This window comes from Gorilla gorilla, chromosome 4, assembly GCF_029281585.2.
Source record: "Gorilla gorilla gorilla isolate KB3781 chromosome 4, NHGRI_mGorGor1-v2.1_pri, whole genome shotgun sequence".
Lineage (NCBI taxonomy): Eukaryota > Metazoa > Chordata > Mammalia > Primates > Hominidae > Gorilla > Gorilla gorilla.
Window position 1 is genome coordinate 61639192 of NC_073228.2, and position 20425 is coordinate 61659616.

The 20425-nt window shown below is 37.0% G+C and overlaps 1 protein-coding gene across 12 annotated transcripts in view; it reads left to right on the forward strand.

Annotated features, from left to right (window-relative positions):
- The window catches only part of NF1 (neurofibromin 1), a 260201-nt gene that overhangs the window by 210994 nt on the left and 28782 nt on the right, over nt 1-20425 (forward strand). For all 12 annotated transcript variants that reach the window (XM_055388560.2, XM_031010600.3, XM_055388563.2 and 9 more), the window contains 12 exons: nt 1084-1516; nt 2751-3091; nt 5549-5751; nt 9729-9922; nt 11338-11478; nt 11641-11920; nt 12375-12589; nt 12826-12887; nt 13032-13146; nt 13712-13813; nt 15513-15653; nt 17998-18124. In XM_055388560.2, coding sequence (XP_055244535.1) covers nt 1084-1516; nt 2751-3091; nt 5549-5751; nt 9729-9922; nt 11338-11478; nt 11641-11920; nt 12375-12589; nt 12826-12887; nt 13032-13146; nt 13712-13813; nt 15513-15653; nt 17998-18124 — 2354 coding nt within the window. The remainder of the gene's footprint in view (nt 1-1083; nt 1517-2750; nt 3092-5548; nt 5752-9728; nt 9923-11337; nt 11479-11640; nt 11921-12374; nt 12590-12825; nt 12888-13031; nt 13147-13711; nt 13814-15512; nt 15654-17997; nt 18125-20425) is intronic.

Consider the following 20425-nt stretch of genomic DNA (forward strand, 5'->3'; position numbering starts at 1 on the left):
GTATTTTTAGTAGAGACAGCGTTTTGCCATGTTGGCCAGGCTGGTCTCGAACTCCTGGCCTTATGTAACCCACCTGCCTCAGCCTCCCAGAGTGCTGGGAATACAGGCGTGAGCCACTGTGCCCAGCCCTGATTATATTTTTATATCCATTGACCAACCTCTGAGGTAAAGATTTATTTTAACTTACTTAGTAGTATTATCACCAGAATCATCACATACGGAAAACTTTGGGCCTAAATTAATATAGATTGTTTTGATTTGAAACTTTGGTACCATTACTTCAGGGCTTTTTCATGGTCCTCACTGTGGCTGCTCACATTTATTAGTATTCTTTTGGTTTTAAGCAACATATGACCTAATATGGCTTAATCAAAAAATAGTATTTATTGGCTTATATAACTGAGCAGTCCTGGGATAAATTTGACCCCAGGAGAGGCTTTATCTCATACACAAATGATATGGCCAGGGCTCCAGTTTGTCTATTTCTCAGCTCCTTCTCTTCAGTCTTTTGGGAGGCTCTTCTTTTATATCCCAAAATATGAGCTAGCAACTCCTAGGGCTACGTATTCCCTTGTTTATAAACACCAGGAAAGAAATATCTCGAATCCCAACAATTTAAGCTAAACTACCTGAACTGGGCCTCTTTGGCCCTGGTTGTCCTAGTTTGAATAATGCGTTCATTGCTGAATCAGTCTGTGATCAAGGTGGGATAAATGGATTGGCTAAAACCATCTCACTCCAGAGCTCCAGATGGGTCATTCCTACCAGACTATTCGCCTAAGGAGTTTGGTGGACCCTGCAGGCAACCAACTAATTCCCACTGTTTTCTTCCTTTCTTGACTCATGGGCAAATTTTTTATTGTTGTCGTGGCTCAAAATTTTTGAATTGGAGATTTGTCTCTTCTCTTAGCCTTATTTCTCAGTGTCCAAAAAACAACTGATTTAAAAAATGAATCCTTTTGAAGAATTGTTTTATATTATTCTCTCTAGAAAATGAATCATAAAATAAAATTGATTAGTGGCATCTGTGTATTTATTTTAAACACTGCTAATAATCTTTGTCTTTTTTGTCATTTTCTTTAGGTTCAAAACTGGTCAAATCAATGGTGATTTGCTGATATACCATGTCTTACTGACTTTAAAGCCATATTATGCAAAGCCATATGAAATTGTAGTGGACCTTACCCATACCGGGCCTAGCAATCGCTTTAAAACAGACTTTCTCTCTAAGTGGTTTGTTGTTTTTCCTGGCTTTGCTTACGACAACGTCTCCGCAGTCTATATCTATAACTGTAACTCCTGGGTCAGGGAGTACACCAAGTATCATGAGCGGCTGCTGACTGGCCTCAAAGGTAGCAAAAGGCTTGTTTTCATAGACTGTCCTGGGAAACTGGCTGAGCACATAGAGCATGAACAACAGAAACTACCTGCTGCCACCTTGGCTTTAGAAGAGGACCTGAAGGTATTCCACAATGCTCTCAAGCTAGCTCACAAAGATACCAAAGTTTCTATTAAAGTAAGTTCCAGTCTGTGTTTTGCAAATGATTCATTGCTTTTCTTGACTAACTAGACTATATCCTGGCCTCCCTAGGTGTCCTACCCCCATAGTGGTGTATAAAATGTCATGTAAGGCTGTCGCGGTGGCTCACGCCTGTAATCCAAGCACTTTGGGATGTCAAGATGGGCAGATCACGTGAGGTCAGGAGTTCAAGACCAGCCTGGCCAACACGGTGAAACCCCGTCTCTACTAAAAATACAAACATTAGCCGGGCATGGTGGTGGGCACCTGTAATCTCAGCTACTTGGAGGCTGAGGCAGGAGAATTGCTTGAACCCGGGAGGTGGAGGTTGCAGTGAGCCGAGATTGCACCACTGCACTCCAGCCTGGGCAACAGAGGGACACTGTGTCTCAAAAAATAAAAGGTTATGTAAATCTAGATGTAGGAAGACCAACATTTGTGTCATCATGGAGGTCCTGTGGAGGATATGAGACGTATGCATTTTATTCTAGCTTAGGCTGGAAGTAGAAGAGTGTTTTGGAGAGGGCAATTTGTTATGTCATTCAAATTGTAGGAATGTGTGGAGAGTAGAAATTACCTAATGAGAGTTCTGATTATTACATGCTTTTTTCAGAGTGAGGAACATGAACCTTCAGGATAAAATCAGTACTTTTCTATAAGATTGTTTGTTTTGTTTTGTTTTGTTTTGTTTTGTTTTGTTTTTTGATATGGAGTCTCACTCTGTTGCCTAGGCTGGAGTGCAGTGGCGTGATCTCAGTGCAGTGGCATGATCTTGGCTCACTGCAACCTCTGCCTCCCAGGTTCAAGCGATTCTCCTGCCTCAGCCTCCCCAGTAGCTGGGATTATAGGCGCCCACCGCCACGGCAGGCTAGTTTTTGTAGGTTTAGTAGAGACAAGGTTGTTGGCCAGGCTGATCACGAACTCCTGACCTCAAGTGATCTTCCCACCTCGGCCTCCCAAAGTGCTGGGATTACAGGCATGAGCCACTGCACCCGGCCTTCTATAAGATTCTTGACCTTTTTAAAAAGAAAAATTAAAAAAATTTTAAATGTTTTTTGTTTCTTTTGAGAACATTTATCATAATAATTACTGAACCATTTGAATATACAATGGTGGGAACTCTTAAATGGCATAGTGTTTTGTTTGGTTGGTTGGTTTCTGGAGCCTTTTAGAATTTTATGTAAAAGAGTTTAATTCTTCTCCACTTCACCCCATCACCACCACTTTCCAGGTTGGTTCTACTGCTGTCCAAGTAACCTCAGCAGAGCGAACAAAAGTCCTAGGGCAATCAGTCTTTCTAAATGACATTTATTATGCTTCGGAAATTGAAGAAATCTGCCTAGTAGATGAGAACCAGTTCACCTTAACCATTGCAAACCAGGGCACGCCGCTCACCTTCATGCACCAGGAGTGTGAAGCCATTGTCCAGTCTATCATTCATATCCGGACCCGCTGGGAACTGTCACAGCCCGACTCTATCCCCCAACACACCAAGATTCGGCCAAAAGATGTCCCTGGGACACTGCTCAATATCGCATTACTTAATTTAGGCAGTTCTGACCCAAGTTTACGGTAGGTTTTTTTAAAATTCACTTCAGTTTGATTTGGGGTTTGTTGCTTTTAAAATGAGACCATTTAATGAATTTTAAAACAGCCTCTACCTTAATATTGTAAATTGGAAGGTATGCAATGTTGGTTAACCACTGTGACCTCATCAAGTTGTGGGGTATTCACATGAACTGTGGAATTCCAAACAGGGTGATTCACACTAAACCAATATATGTCCTTTCTCCATCATGTAAAACAACATGACATAGCAGATTTTTTTTTCCCAAAGTATCCTAAATTAAGTTTTTCTTCCTCTAAGTCCTCTAATTTTTTTCCATTTTCAGAAGTATATCACTATTTAGATTAAAAGTCAAGTCAGATTATTGTTTTACAAAAGAAGGCCTAATGTTCAATAACTTGGTAACATTATTGCATACTTTCCACCTACATCACTCTTAACAAAATTCTCAAAATAAATCTTAAGACAAATAAGTCATCTGAGCAGAGTGTAATTGGTTCCATTTAGGCTTAATAATTTGAATATGCATGTGGAAAGAGCATGGCTGTGGAGTGAGTAGATGTGGTTTGAACGGATATGCCACTTTCTAGCTATGTACTTTGAGCAAGATACTGAAGTTTTCAGAGATCTAGTTTCCTTATTTGTGAAATAAAGGTAATTGCCTTCCTCATATACCCACAAAAGCTTAAAAAATAGTATGTGTAGTAGTATAGTATAGCAAACTAGCAAATAGTTTATACTTAGTAAGTAGTATTTTCTTATCTTTTCCCTCCCTGCCAGCATTTCCTTGCACCCTTTCTCCCTTTTCTCCCCTCTCCTTACCAAGTTAGGATAATTCTTTGTCTCAAGTACCCTGAGACTTTGAAGATTTTTCAGATGTAAATTCTTAACTTCTGAAAATTTTCCCTGAGGATAACATAGCCCAGGTTTTATAGTGGGCCTTTTAGGATTCCAAATTCTCCTTTACTTAAAGGGAAAAAGGAAAAAATCAAGATATGTTTACTTGGATGGGCTTCAGAAATTGTACATAAGATTTTGTGTATGCTTTGCTTCCTTTATCTCATAGGTGTCTGTGACACCTATCCTGGGTTGAGGAAGTCCAATTCTTTATAAGTGTTGAAATACACAGGATAAAAGTTTTGTCAAAATTGTATAACTTAGAATTCCTGGGAATTAGTGAAAGATACAAGCTGAGCACTGGCACTGTAGTCCCAGCTACTCAGGAGGCTGAGGCGGGAGGACAGCTTGAGCTCAGGAGTTCAAGGCTGCAGTGTGCTATAATCATGTCTGTGAATAGCCAATGCACACCAGCCTGGGGAACATAGTGAGACTCTGACTAAAAGTTTTTTAAAAAAGAAAAAAGATATGTAAACAGAAATAATAACACTAATTTTCACATTTTAGGAAAATGGAGCTATAAGCTTGCCTTTAATTTCTAATTCAGAGATCTTCATTGAAAAATACAACCTTTTAACAATTATTAGCCTGGGTAAACCTGTATTCTTCTCTAGTGACCTAAAGCAATCTCTGACAGCTTCTGCTTTTTGCTGAAGCATGTCATCCCAGAGAAAAAGCCTTTAGGCAGACTTAAATTCCAGTGGCTTTTTTTCCCTATATGGTTGTTGCATCAATATAGTAGCATGATAAACATTCAGAGGTAGGGAAAACCTGACAGTTACTGAACAAACTATTTCCTTTACTGGACAGGGGAGAAAATTAAAATTTTTAAATTGAGTCTGAGTCTTTTAGGCTGTCTCCTAAATTGCTTAAATATATTTTCAGACATTTGTAAGTGATGTTTGGTCTCAATGAAACCTGGATATTATAGTTTTTTTCCATATTGGTGGTTATATATGATGTACTGAGGTCATAGAGGGAAAAACGAGAGGACTTAATTATAAGTTAATTTTGTTTTTAACCTTCAGTTTGTAGGGTAACTTTTAGGACACCCAGAAAGAAGTTCAGCAGATCCTGATTAAAGATTTTCACATTCTAATTTGATGAAGGGAAGGGCCATCTGATATCCGTCCTTATGATCCCCATTATAACTGGATCTAGTGGGAAAGAGAACCAGAATTTGAGTTTTGGCTTTGCTAAAAATGTATGGTGTGCCTTATTCTGACTTTATTTCTATTGATCCACATTAGGACCATAGTCCTCTCATATTTTATGTCTCAGTGAGATGTATTTTAGGAAAGCCTATACCCCGCCCCTCTGTCATAGGAGCCTCACAGTGCTCTTATGGTTATATCAAGTGTGTCCCTTTTTATAAAATCCCTAAATGATTAAGGGGTATTTTGGTTTTACTGTAGAATTATAACATCTTATTTCTAACTGATCATAAAATTTAAAAATAGTTGATCATACTTTGTAACAGAATCACAAATTGTATGTTATGAAAAAATTTTGGAACTATAAGGAAAAATACGTTTTAAAACAACTTCATTTGTGTTTTCTCCTAGGTCAGCTGCCTATAATCTTCTGTGTGCCTTAACTTGTACCTTTAATTTAAAAATCGAGGGCCAGTTACTAGAGACATCAGGTTTATGTATCCCTGCCAACAACACCCTCTTTATTGTCTCTATTAGTAAGACACTGGCAGCCAATGAGCCACACCTCACGTTAGAATTTTTGGAAGAGTGTATTTCTGGATTTAGCAAATCTAGTAAGTAATGATAATTTTCTTTAATACTAACAATTATTCTAAGAGAATTCAAAGAAAACCCTTTCATTTCAGAATTTTCCAGTGAAGACTTTACTTACATTTTTACTTTTTTTCCTCTTCTGATTTTATATCTGTGGTATCCTGTAACTGAAGGAACTCTGAAGGAACTTTTTGGTAGGCCACATTGAGAAATCCACCAAAATTCTGATAATAAAAGCAAAGCGGCAAGAGTTTGGTACTTTACACACCTCTGGACCACTTACAAAGTATTTTCTTCACTGTTACAGTTTAATTAGCTTCAGCATTTCTCTTCATAGCAGAAAAGTCCACATAAGTATCCATGTTGCCTCCTTAATTTTAGAGAACTAGTCATTTTCTCTTTTCTTTAGGTTGACTTCGAGCGATGAATTTATTGTAAATGTACAGTTCACGGAGAGCACAGTGGCACATAATACAGGGCCCAGAGTCAGTTCTGACTTGGTTTTAACTAAGTCTCATAAATTTAATATCCACTCTTTATATTTGTCCATCTTTATATCCTATAGTTTTATAAATGTTGATCTTCTCCCAGCATATTTCCTGACCTTTTCTTCCCTTTCCTTTCCCTGTAATACGTAAAACTTTTTTTTCTGCATTCAAACACATTTCTTGACTTTTATATATTAGATAATTAAAAGCTTCAGCAATTCACTAAGACTCTTTGTCAGGTAAGAGATGTAGGACTATAACCCTAACAAAAAAATGTGTAGGACTGACAAAACAAGAAAAGTATAAACTTTATTCATAAATATTAATATGAGAGAAGATTTGAGTGAATGTAAAGGCATATTGTGTTCCTGCATGAACAGTTCTTCCCAGATTATTACAAATTTAATGTAATTTCATCAAAATAACCATGGGATTTGAGGATTGAGAATGGAGATAGAACTTAAATGATTCTAAATTCTACATAAAAGTGCAATAATAGCTAAGAAAATATTGAAAGGAAAGAGACTTGAGACTTAATAGTACAGATGTCTGAACACTTTATAGCAGTACAATAATTAAAACATACGTGTGCAAGAATCAGCCATCAGATCAGTTTAAGAGAAACAGATTGATAAAGAAGCATCACAAACTGATGAGGGAGAGATTAAATCATTTAATAAATGAGGCTGGGAAATGACTTAAATTAGGTCTTCATCTTCACCGTACACCATAAGATACCAAGTATGTTCTGCCTGTATTTAAGAGTTGAGTAGGGCTGTGTGTGGTGGCTCTCGCCTGTAATCCCAGCACTTTGGGAGGTTGAGGCAAGAGGATTGTGGCAGGAGGATTGCTTGAGCCCCAGAGGTCAGGGCTATAGTGAGCTATCATCGTACCACTGCACTCCAGCCTGGATGATAGAGTGAGACCCTTCTCTATTTAAAAAAAAAAAAAAAAAAAAAAAAAAGTTGTATATAAAAGCTTGGAACCATTTTAAAAAGAAGAGGAACAAGTGAATATTTAATTGCTTTCTAGATGAGTAAGGACATATGAAGTAAAAAAGTGATAGGATGAAACAAAGGAAATAGCGAACAGATTTGACTACATAAAACTTCAAAACATAGCTACTCAAAAATAAACACAAGTGAAGATAATTAAAAACTAGGAAATACACTTGGAGCAAATATGAGAAATGATTAATATCCTTAATCGGCCAGACGCGGTGGCTCACGCCTGTAATCCCAGCACTTTGGGAGGCTGAGGTGGGTGGATCACAAGGTAAGGAGTTCGAGACCAGCCCGGCCAATATGGTGAAATCCCCTCTCTACTAAAAATACAAAAATTAGCTGGGCTTGGTGGTGCATGCCTGTAGTCCCAGCTACTCAGGAGGCTGAGGCAGGAGAATTGCTTGAACCCAGGAGGCGGAGGTTGCAGTGAGCCGAGATCACTCCACTGCACTCCAGCCTGGGCAACAGAGGGAGACTCCGTCTCAAAATAAATAAATGAATGAATAAATGAATGAATGAATGAATAAAATCCTTAATCATGAAGGGTGCTGACCGATTAATAAAAAGTGGATTAACAGTAACATACAGATCACGTTTTTAAAAAAGAATATTTGTACAAAAAAAGAAAAAAGCCAGGCACCATGGCACATGCCTGTAATCCCACCTGCTCAGGAGGATTGCTAAGCCCAGGAGTTTGAGACCAGCCTGGACAACATAGTGAGGCCCCCATCTCAAAAAGAATATTTATATTTTAAGAAATTCGCTAATAAAAGCCGATTGAAAGAATAGTGAGATAATCAGTTATCAGCTTGGCAAAGATTTTTTTTTTTTTTTAAGATCCATTCCTGGTGGTCTGTGGAATTGTGAGTAGAGGCAATTTTTCTAGAAAGGCATTTGGAAGTGGATAACAAGACCTTAAGACTATTCATACCTTTTGGCCTCATAATTCTGCTTTTTAGCATTTATCCTAAAGAATTAATGTTAAAATGTTTCTTATAGCATTATTTTTATGTAGATTTTTAAATTGAGGTATATCTTGTCATCAGTAAAGTGCAAGATCTTAAGTCAACAGCTTGATGAACTTTTACATGCAAATACATCATGAAAGTATCTCCAGATCTAGACATAGAACATTTCTAGCATCCAGAGGGATATTCTCAGTACCCTCCCTTCACCAAGAGTAAACACTATTATGACCTCTATTGCACAGATTTATTTTGCCTACTTTAGAACTTCATATGACATTATTTATAATAGCAAAAAAATGAACAGGCCAAAAGTCAAAGAATAAGGAACTGATTAAATTATTGGTTCTCCATCTGATGGAATAATATGAAGCCATTGAAAAATGGCTTTGTTACACAATTTCAGTTTGGAAGATGAAAAGGTTCTAGAGATGGATGGTGGTGATGGCTGCACAATGATTTGAATGTACTCAATGCCACTGAACTGTGCCCTTCAAAATGGGTAAAGCCACGGAACTGTACATTTAAAAATAGTTAAAATGGTAAATTTTGTGTTGCGTATATTTTACCACAATTTTAAAAACTCTTTGAGACTTTAGGTAAAGTGTATAGATAAATTTTTGTACAATTTTTCTCTTATAAATGTGAAGCTTTTTCAAGTAAGTTTTAAAAAAGTTTGCAGAATTTATAATGTTGAATAAATAATCTCAGTATAGGCCAGGGGCGGTGGCTCACGCCTGTAATCCCAGCACTTTGGAAGGCCGAGGTGGGCAGATCACAAGGTCAGGAGATCGAGACCATCCTGGCTAACACAGTGAAACCCTGTCTCTACTCAAAATATGAAAACAAAAAAATTTGCCGGGCGTGGTGGTGGGCGCCTGTAGTCCCAGCTACTCGGGAGGCTGAGGCAGGAGAATGGTGTGAACCCGGGAGGCGGAGCTTGCAGTGAGCCGAGATCACTCCTCTGCACTCCAGCCTGGGCGACAGAGGAGACTCCATCTCAAAAAAAAGAAAAATAATCTCAGTATAATCACTGAAAAGAATATTCAGAGCCTACTGCATGTATAGCATAATCCCAGTTTTTGCAGGGGAGTGGGAGTGGGTTATACCTGTGTACACACACATAAATGTACATTAACTCTACATAAATTTGAAAGCCTGAGGAGAGATGAGATGATACACCAATGTTAATACAGTTTTCATTTTGCGGTGATGCTTTCCTTTTACCAAACTTTCTATGATTACCACATTTCCTTTTATAATGAGAATAAAACAACTTTTTAACAAGAAAGGACTAAAATGGAGGAAAATAAGACAAAACTTTTCAAAAATTGGCTTACTGGCTTTTAAAATTACTTTCTTCAAGGACTGTTCTTTCTTCGCCTCTACAAAAATATATTTGCCAAGTGTCTTTTCTCCAGGCCTGATACTAGGTAATAGTCTTTACCTTTTACCATTTTTTCCCCAAATTCTTTATGTTAAATAATTGTTGATGTGATTTTCATTGACCATCACATGCTAATAGTGTATTTTTTTCCAGGTATTGAATTGAAACACCTTTGTTTGGAATACATGACTCCATGGCTGTCAAATCTAGTTCGTTTTTGCAAACATAATGATGATGCCAAACGACAAAGAGTTACTGCTATTCTTGACAAGCTGATAACAATGACCATCAATGAAAAACAGATGTACCCATCTATTCAAGCAAAAATATGGGGAAGCCTTGGGCAGGTATTGAGTTTGCTCAAATATTTATCTAGTATCTCCTTTGTGCACATATTTATCTGGTGCCACTTGGGCAAAGCACTGCACTAGACACTAGGGATAGAGTTGTAAAAAACACAATTTCCTCCTTCAGAAAGCGTGTAGACACTCACCCAGCTCTTCATCTGGTTCAAAATTGTAAATGTCTAGTGCATGTCTCAGAGCCAGAGAAAAGCTAGTTATTTGCACAGTCTCCTTCAAGGCATAATTTTATATATATATATATATATATAATATATATATTATATATATATATATATATATATATATATAATATATATATATAATCCTACATATAATCCTATATAATTTTATATATATATATATATATATATAAAAAATTATGCCTTGAAGGAGACTGTGCAAATAACTAGATTTTATATATATATTATATAGAACTGTAGAAATCTGATGACATTTCTAGTAAATAGTGCTTTATTCTAGTTCTCTACATTCCAAAGGTGTCAGTAGATGTTTCTTCTTATTGATGCTATTTGGGACATCTGCTTTCATTTATAGTTCTACATAAGAATGCCAATATTAAAATAGGATATAATGTAAATTTTATTTTTATCTGACAAGAATTAGGCATATCATTTCTTCAAAGTAATCATTTAAGGAAATAATGCCCTCACTCAAACACTGCTGCTCCTCCTCCAAATAATTAGAAATAACCTTGGAGCCAGTGTTGCAGCCCTAGAAAACGTCCTGGTACTTGATGTCATTTCCTATATTTTATTTTTTTTTGAGACTGAGTCTCGCTCTGTCACCCAGGCTGGAGTGCAGTGGTACAGTCTCGGCTCATTGCAACCTCTGCCTCCCAGGCTCAAGTGACCCTTCCACCTCAGCCTCCCAAGTAGCTGGGCCTACAGGTGCACACCAACACACCTGGCTAATTTTTGTATTTTTTTTTTTTTTTCTTTTAGAGATAGGGTTTTGCCATGTTGCCCAGGCTGGTCTTGAACTCCTGGCCTCAAGCAATCCGCCCGCCTCAGCCTCCCCAAGTGCTGGGATTACAAGCGTGAGCCACTGCACCCAGCTCTGTATTTTCAAATTACTATTTTATATTGATGCTACATTACTGTCTTAGAAAAGCATAGAGATACTTTGCAAGTGACTGAAGATAGTATTGATAGAGATTTAAAATTTTTGAATACCAATCTCTTAATCTCTGAAGGAGTCAAATGAATATACTCATCCTTTCCTGGATATTTTATAATAAATTGTATTTACTGACAGGCCTGTAAATAAAATCTAGTATTTTTGAGGCCTCAGGTAAAATAGAATTTTCATATTGATTAGGCTGTTCCAATGAATATTTTTTAATTAAAAATTAAATTGGTAGAGTGATTAAAAACATGTTATTTTCCTTCTTCAACTAGATTACAGATCTGCTTGATGTTGTACTAGATAGTTTCATCAAAACCAGTGCAACAGGTGGCTTGGGATCAATAAAAGCTGAGGTGATGGCAGATACTGCTGTAGCTTTGGCTTCTGGAAATGTGAAATTGGTTTCAAGCAAGGTAATCACTTTTCTTTTGCCTTCTGTACTATAGCATATCTGTTTTATCATCAGGAGGTTTTTTGTTTTGTAATTACTTTTAAATTAAACTGAACTTTTTTGTGCTAAAACTTTTAGTCCCATGTTTTGTTTTGTTTTTAAAAAAAATCCTGCTTCTTTACAGGTTATTGGAAGGATGTGCAAAATAATTGACAAGACATGCTTATCTCCAACTCCTACTTTAGAACAACATCTTATGTGGGATGATATTGCTATTTTAGCACGCTACATGCTGATGCTGTCCTTCAACAATTCCCTTGATGTGGCAGCTCATCTTCCCTACCTCTTCCACGTTGTTACTTTCTTAGTAGCCACAGGTCCGCTCTCCCTTAGAGCTTCCACACATGGACTGGTCATTAATATCATTCACTCTCTGTGTACTTGTTCACAGCTTCATTTTAGTGGTAAGTTCTAGGAAAGGAATTTGTGTTTACCAGTTCCTTTCTCCATTTTACTTCACCTGATCAATATAGATTATCTTATTTATGTTTGTGCCCTAACACCAAGTTGCTAATTTAAGCCTCCAGTAATGAAATGAAATATTACCAAAAAGAAAATAAATTAACTTCCATTCCATATCAAGCTATAGTAAAGATTTTCTATGCATACTTATCATGTAGAGTTATCCCATAAGCGGAATACTCAGTGCCAGTTGACCATGTTCAATTACCAGCACTAATTTGTAGATAAATGAAGCAAGGAGCATTAATACAATGTATCTAGAGGTTTGATTTAGGGAACATGATTATGTAATTTTTATATGGTATTCAAATTTTCTAAATTCAAAATGAAACATGGAACTTTAGAAATTAAAAAGTAATATTTTCTGTCTTTACTTGTTCCTTTATTCTCTTACAGAAGAGACCAAGCAAGTTTTGAGACTCAGTCTGACAGAGTTCTCATTACCCAAATTTTACTTGCTGTTTGGCATTAGCAAAGTCAAGTCAGCTGCTGTCATTGCCTTCCGTTCCAGTTACCGGGACAGGTCATTCTCTCCTGGCTCCTATGAGAGAGAGACTTTTGCTTTGACATCCTTGGAAACAGTCACAGAAGCTTTGTTGGAGATCATGGAGGTATAGAAGCCAAAATGATAAGAAACTAAGTTAAAATCTTTTTTTAAAAATATGTTAATACTATATAGAAGAAATATTGGTTTATTGTGCTATTTTGTACTTAATGCTTAAATAAAAACACTTGCATGGACTGTGTTATTGGTAACAGGTCACTTAATGACATCACAATAAACATTATTTAAACAGTTCTAAAAACATTTATGTGCAATATGTATTCAGAGTATCCCCTTTTTTAGGCATGCATGAGAGATATTCCAACGTGCAAGTGGCTGGATCAGTGGACAGAACTAGCTCAAAGGTATGTCCCAAATTAAATATAAGCTGTAAAAATATGCGTATTGTTGAAAATACAGCTATTACTGTATGATCAATGTTATAATTTATTATTTAGTATATATAAACACAAAGGTTTTTATAAATTCTGTGGATCTTTTAATTGCAGATTTGCATTCCAATATAATCCATCCCTGCAACCAAGAGCTCTTGTTGTCTTTGGGTGTATTAGCAAACGAGTGTCTCATGGGCAGATAAAGCAGATAATCCGTATTCTTAGCAAGGTACCTGTTCCGCCCTCACTTCTCCCAAATATTTATGGTTCTCAAGTTGTAAAGCATTATCTTTCATTTTTCTAAAAGATGTTTAAATTTGAGGTCAATAAAATATCTTATTTGTTACTTATTAAGCCTTTAAAATGTATTTTGATTATTTATCGTAATTCTTTGAAGAAGTCTTCTCTAAAGAAGCTGTCTTTATATGTAAACTCTGATTACTTCATTAAGGAAGATGTCTTTAAAATAAAATATGTTGCCTCTTTTGCTAAGCAGGTACACTTAGTATTTTACCAGTTTTCAAAGCATTTAATTATATGGTAAGACTATAGCCTTGTATAAAATTATTTAATTTGTAATTACTATAATAATGTCTGACTCTTATAATGTAGAAATGTCAAAAAATAAGAAAACAAATGTACATTAAGCTAGCTACCAAGATCACCATAGCATGAGAAATCATTCTAGCATTTATTAAATAAGTAAATGTTCCTGAATTCATTCCGAGATTCAGTTTAGGAGTTAATGTTTTATTTCAATGAAAGTAAAATAAAAAATTCTGTTTTCCTAAAAGGCACTTGAGAGTTGCTTAAAAGGACCTGACACTTACAACAGTCAAGTTCTGATAGAAGCTACAGTAATAGCACTAACCAAATTACAGCCACTTCTTAATAAGGTAATTACTGTATAGAAAATGAGTGCATTCATTTTGGGTATCAGTGTTGAATGTTACTTTCTTTCAAAGAGTTTAGAAAATAAGATGAATTGAGAATAAGTTATAAAGAAAAAACTATAGTTAAAGTAGAACCTCTTAAAGTTTAGTTGTTTGAAGTAGTCATATTAGAAGAAGAGTAAATATGGATTGTATGTTCTCAAGCACTTGTAAGTTTTTGGTCTCATCAGTGCTAAAGGAAAGATGGGTATATATTCTTAATTATTTTATCTTATAACTATTAATTATCTGCTATTGCCAAGTACTGTTTTAGGCGCTAGAGATAGAGTACTAACAAAGCCCATAAAACTCACTGCCTTCATGGAGCTTACTTTCTGGGGTGGGTGTGGAGGTTGGGGAGTGAATGGATAATGAAGTAAACAAAATACATAGTATGTTAGTGATTATTACTATGGAGAAGTTAAAGCTGGGAGAAGTATACTTGATCGTCATAAGAGTTTGGGTGCCAAATGAAGATTATATTTAAAAGGAGTAAAATGAAGTGGCCACTGTTTTAGGATGGTCTGACCTTATCTCATTTTTATATTTAAGATATCTGGAAATCATGTTTTTGTATTAATAAAATGAAAAAGACTAGATAATGGCATGGTATTACCCTCCAGTTCTAAAGTGGTTTAATTCTGTGATTTGAGTACAAAGGTATGCCAGACTTGGGAGAGATAAAAGAGAAATAATACCTGTTATATTCCTGGTTTGTCTACAAGCATCCTAATTTTATATTATACAAAATGGTTCTCTGGTACCCATCTTATAAGTGAAAATGAGCTCGGAAGGGCTAAATAACTTGCCCAAAGTCACATACCTAATAAAAGAACCATGATTCTAATGCGATACTATTTGACTCTAAAGTCCATGTATTTTCCCTAATATCACAGTGCTAAATAAAGATTGCCAGTAATAAATACTTTTAATTCAGAGCAGCAAGAGATTACCATACTGGTTAAGAGTGACAAGAAGTTGAAAAGACAGTTTAAAATAAAGTTAAAGGGAAACATAGGAGTTAATGTAGGTAGAGAGAAAGGGAGAGAGCTGCACAAGAATGCCAGGACAATGGAGGGAAGGTGGGTAGAACATTCTAGTTGTAATGGAGAAGCTTTTCAAAGGAATCGAGAGAGGGAAAGTTGTGAGGACTGGATAGACCTCATCTCACATTCAGCATTGTTCAAAAGAGTTTGGAAATGTACGGTTTTTAAGCAGACAAGTCATACGATGAAAGCAGGACTTAGCTCCTAGTGGTAGTGTGCACAGTGGATTGGAGTAGGGAGAAACTGAAGTAAAAAGAATCCACCTTTATAATAAAGAAGGTTGGCATGTGGTAATGTCATTAGCAATAAGAAAGAAATGACAAAAGATACAAAAGAGACTACTCTAGAAGAATCAACAAACCTTGGTGACTGGATTTAGAAATCAAACAACAGGGAGAAGTCAAAGGAGGTGCTAAGTAACGTTCTCAGTCCAGCTAACAGTGTCTTTAGTTATACATATGCAAAAGTGAAGAGCTTACTCATATCTTTATCTTCCCCAAAAGAGAAAACATGGGTAATTTAGGAAGGTAAGCTGCTTTATTTTTAACTGCAGTGTGTTTTGAAAGAGACTATGTCATGATTCATCTTACTAGCCTCAAACATATCTCCTTTGCCAGGACTCGCCTCTGCACAAAGCCCTCTTTTGGGTAGCTGTGGCTGTGCTGCAGCTTGATGAGGTCAACTTGTATTCAGCAGGTACCGCACTTCTTGAACAAAACCTGCACACTTTAGATAGTCTCCGTATATTCAATGACAAGGTAAGCAAGCTTTGCCTTGAGGTTCCTAGATTACTCAAATTTAGTACTCTTCCATCTTTTCTTGTTGCTATTCTTTTAAAATCACAAGAAGTCCATAACTTAAGTATGAATTTGTATAATGTAACTTATTGTGAGTATATTTCCTTACCAGCTCATAAAGAACTATGTAAACTTGAATGCATATTTTTTACATAAAAATAGCAAAAAACAACAACAACAACAAAAAAAACAGTACTGGCCTAATACTAGTAGAATTACAGAATAAGGATAAATAATACATGATCATCCTTACAGAATGAGCATAAACAATACATGGTAATAATATTAATAGCTACCATGCCAGGCCGTATGCTAAACACTATACATTTATTTTTAATTTTCATAACCTTAAGGTAAAGGTTAGCATTCTCTGCCCCCCATTTCACACGTGAAGAAATAATCTAAAAGTAATCTTAGTTTTACTTAATAATGCCACTTAATGAAAAATACGTATAATTCATAGTAGATAAGGAAGTTGGAGAGTCTAAAGGAAACTTTTGGGTACTTAATTTTACTAGTTTTTTTATTCTGTCTAATCTTACTTTAAAATATACCATTAGTGGCCAGGAGTGGTGGCTCACACCTGTAGTCCCAGCACTTTGGGAGGCCAAGACAGGTGGATCAGTTGAGCTCAGGAGTTAGAGAACAGCCTGGGCAACATGCAAAACCCCATCTCTACAAAAAAGGCAAAAATTAGCTAGGCATGGTGGCATGCACCTACAATCCCAACTACTCGGGAGGTGAGGTAGGAGGATTGCTTGAGCCTGGGAGGCAGAGGTTGCAGTGAGCTGAGATCACACCACTGCACTCCAGCTTGGGCAACAGAGCAAGACCCTGTCTCCAAAAAAAGTGTGTATACATATATTACATACACACATATATATGTAATGTACGTGTATATATATATATAAAGTGTGTGTGTGTGTGTATACACATAAAATATGTAAAATCCAACTCCAATTAAGGTTAATAAATGTTAGGAGGGGTGCTAATGGGGTGTGTGTGTGTGTGTGCACGTGCGCGTGTGTGTGTGTATATATATGGGCATGGGCAAATTACTTCTTAGTTCCTTTCTAATTTGTAAAATGGAGATCTGATTGGGGTTGGATTTTAGTTCATAGAGAATAGAGGAGAGAATAAAATAGTATGAAATTACATCCCTTTTGTCTTTGGATAAAAATGGGAAGGGTCTAGGAGAAAAGAGGGGAATGTTTTTAAAAGAATGTGTATATACAGTGAGATTTGCTTGAAGTGAAATTAACTGAACTGTGGGTAGAAAGAACAGGATTATGGTTTTAAGTGTAAAGATACTTGGTCTAAACATTATTAGTTCAGTCTACAACCTGGAACAGATATGGGTCTGAAAAATATAGAAGCAAAATTTTAGAGGTAAGAGGTCTTATGGAGTTTATTAATCAGACCTCCATTTTGCAAATTAGAAAGGAACTAAGAAGTTAAGTAACTTGCCCATGCTTGTACATCTGTTTTGGGACTAGAACCCCTCTGTCCTAATTCTCATTGCCGTTTTTCTAAAACTGTTTTGGGACAGTGGTGGTCAGCGATATCTAGTTGTTGGCTATTTATATGTTAAGAATATTTGCAAATTGCCTGGGTGCAATGGCTCATGCTTGTAATTCCAGCACTCTGGGAGGCCGAGTTGGGAGGATCACTTGAGGTCAGGAGTTCGAGACCAGCCTGGCCAACATGGTGACACCCTGTCTCTACTAAAAATACAAAAATTAGCCAGGGTGGCACATGTTTGTAACTCCAGCGACCTGGGAGGCTGAGGTGGGAAGATCACTTGAACCCAGGAGGTTGCAGTGAGCCAAGATGGTGCCACTGCACTCCAGCCTGGGCGACAAGAGTAAGATTCCATCTCAAAAAAAGAATATTTGCAAATGGAGCATTGCAAATGGGGCATCTGCCTCGGTATTTTCATCTTCAAAACAGCCCAGTAGCGGGAGCTAATATTGATTCTAGTGCCCTTTGGATGCTAGGCATCAGAGTTAATAAGCATGTTAAAAGTCACCAGGATGTAAATTGACAGTCATTTATTTTGTATTGTAAATAAAAGTGATTTCATCTTCCACCATCTTCTTATTTATATGCTTGACTGTCTTGCACCAGTTAATTTGTAGTAGCTAAAATGTTCTGTGGTTTTCTGCAGTCAACTGAAAATAATTTCTCTCAAATTGAAAGGATTACTTATCTTGTCATACTATTGAACACAAAAACCAATTAAGTGAGCCTTTAAAGAAAGCTACTGTGTGAACCTCATCAACCATCTCATGATTATCTTTAATAGAGTCCAGAGGAAGTATTTATGGCAATCCGGAATCCTCTGGAGTGGCACTGCAAGCAAATGGATCATTTTGTTGGACTCAATTTCAACTCTAACTTTAACTTTGCATTGGTTGGACACCTTTTAAAAGGTAAAAAAGCCTTATTTAGAATATTTTTATGAAATAGTATTAAGAAACCAGAAGTAATTTGAATAAGTGATTACTTGAAATAAATTGAAGTAAGTTAGCCCTTATGTCTTACTTTAAATGCAAACTAGGCCAGGCATGGTGGCTCACGTCTGTAATACCAACACTTTGGGAGGCTGAGGCAGGAGGATCACTTGAGGCTAGGAGTTTGAGGCCAGCCTGGGCACCATAGTGAGACTTCATCTCTACAGAAAATTTAAAAATTAGCCAGGCATGGTGGCACGTGCTTGTAGTCCCAGCTACTTAGGAGGCGTAGATGGGAGGATTGCTTGAACCTGGGAAGTCGAGGCTACAGTGAGCCGTGATCACACCACTGCACTCAGCCTAGGTAACAGAGTGAGACTTTGTCTCAAAAAATAAATAAATAAATGCAAACTATATCTGTCTTAATGAGTTGTGTTTTATTCAATATGTGTTTTAAGAGAGCTGCATTTCCAATTCAAATATCAAATTTGCCTGAAAAACAAAAGAGTTTATTCTGGCTGGGTATGGTGGCTCACACCTGTAGTCCCAGCACTCTGGGAGGCCAAAGCAGAAGGATCTCTTGAGCTTAGGAGTTTGAGACCAGCCTGGGCAATATGGTGAAACCCCCTTTCTACAAAAAATAAAAACATTAGCCAGGTGCGGTGGCACGTGCCTATAGTGTCAGCTACTTGGGATGCTGAGGAAGGAGAATCACTTGAGCCCAGGAGGTCAAGGCTGCAGTGGGCCATGATCGTGCCACTGCACTCCAGCCCGGGTGACAGAGTGAGACCCTGCCTTAAAAAAAAAAAGTGTTGATTCTTACAAAAACCTACATACTGAGTCTGATAATAGCTGTATTAATAGTAACAATACCTAAGTATCTTACTGATTTTCAAAATGAAACAGACTGCAAATCACTAAGTGTTATTTGAATAATTTATATTAGAAAATGTTAAGAGATTTGATCACAGATTTTCTTCAACTTGTTTATAGTTTATTGTTGATTAATACTATTATTTTATACGATTGTACATCACCTTTCTGGCACCCTATTCTCACCCCTTTCTATATTGCTTATAGCCAGTGATCTCCAGCTATTCCTCAGAGCCCGCTCATTCACTTCCTAACCTGGTTTTACTCCCCATTGCTGACTTCACAGCTTGTTAACTTTGGTTCATTAACATGGGGCAGTCATGGCCAGAGACTGCAGTTAATAAGAACAGCATGTAGTGGTGGGTCAGAAGCAAAGCAGGGTAAAGTAAGACCTGGGATAAGGAGCTGGCATGAACCCCAGTGGTCTCAGAAGTGGATTTGGCCACAAGAGAGATTCAAGCTATAGCTTGAGTCAACAATTTTGTATTAATTTAAATCATAGGCTTGAGGGACCATGGAGATTCTCCCAGTTTTTATGAGAGAGAGAGAGATATGCATACACCCACTATTGTGAATGTATGCATTTGATTTCACTTTCTTATGAAATTTCTACAAAAAATATTGACAGTGTTAATCTCTAAGGTCAATGGGGATTTCTCAAAAAATACTACCTTACTAAAGGATACCAAGATAAGTAATTGCAACTGGGCTAATAAAGTGCTTACTTATTCTTTATATCTAAAAGAATACCAGGCTGGGTGCAGCGGCTCACGCCTGTAATCCCAACACTTTGGGAGGCAGAGGCAGGTGGATTGCTTGAGGCCAAGAGTTCAAGACCAGCCTGGCCAACATGGTGAAACCCCTGCTTGAAGGCAAGAGTTCAAGACCAGCCTGGCCAACACGATGAAACCGCATCTCTACTAAAAATACAAAAATTAGGCAGGTGAGGTGGTGCAAACCTGTAGTTTCAGCCACTCAGGAGGCTGAGGCACAAGAATCGCTTGAACCTGGGAGGCAGAGGTTGCAGTGAGCCAAGATCCTACCACTGCACTCCAGCCTTTGTGACAGAGTGACACTCTGTCTTAAAAGACAAGAAAAGAAAAGAAGACCAGATACTTTCCATGTTCAAATCACCTATTTTTAAATGGGGGTAGGATTAATGATTAAAAGCTGGCCAAAGATCAAATTTATCCTCTAATCAACCCTATTTATTGGGCTCTTAGAGCATATACTTCCTATGTATCAGCTTTTCTTTTAATTAAAAATGTTTTTGTAAAAGAATTCTATTTTCAAATGAAATCTTAAGGAGAATTATAATACATAGATTTTTTTTTTAATCTCTGTGCTGCTTTAGGGAATAGAAGATCTGAAAGACTATCATGTTTTTTAATTTTCCTCTTCCTGGAG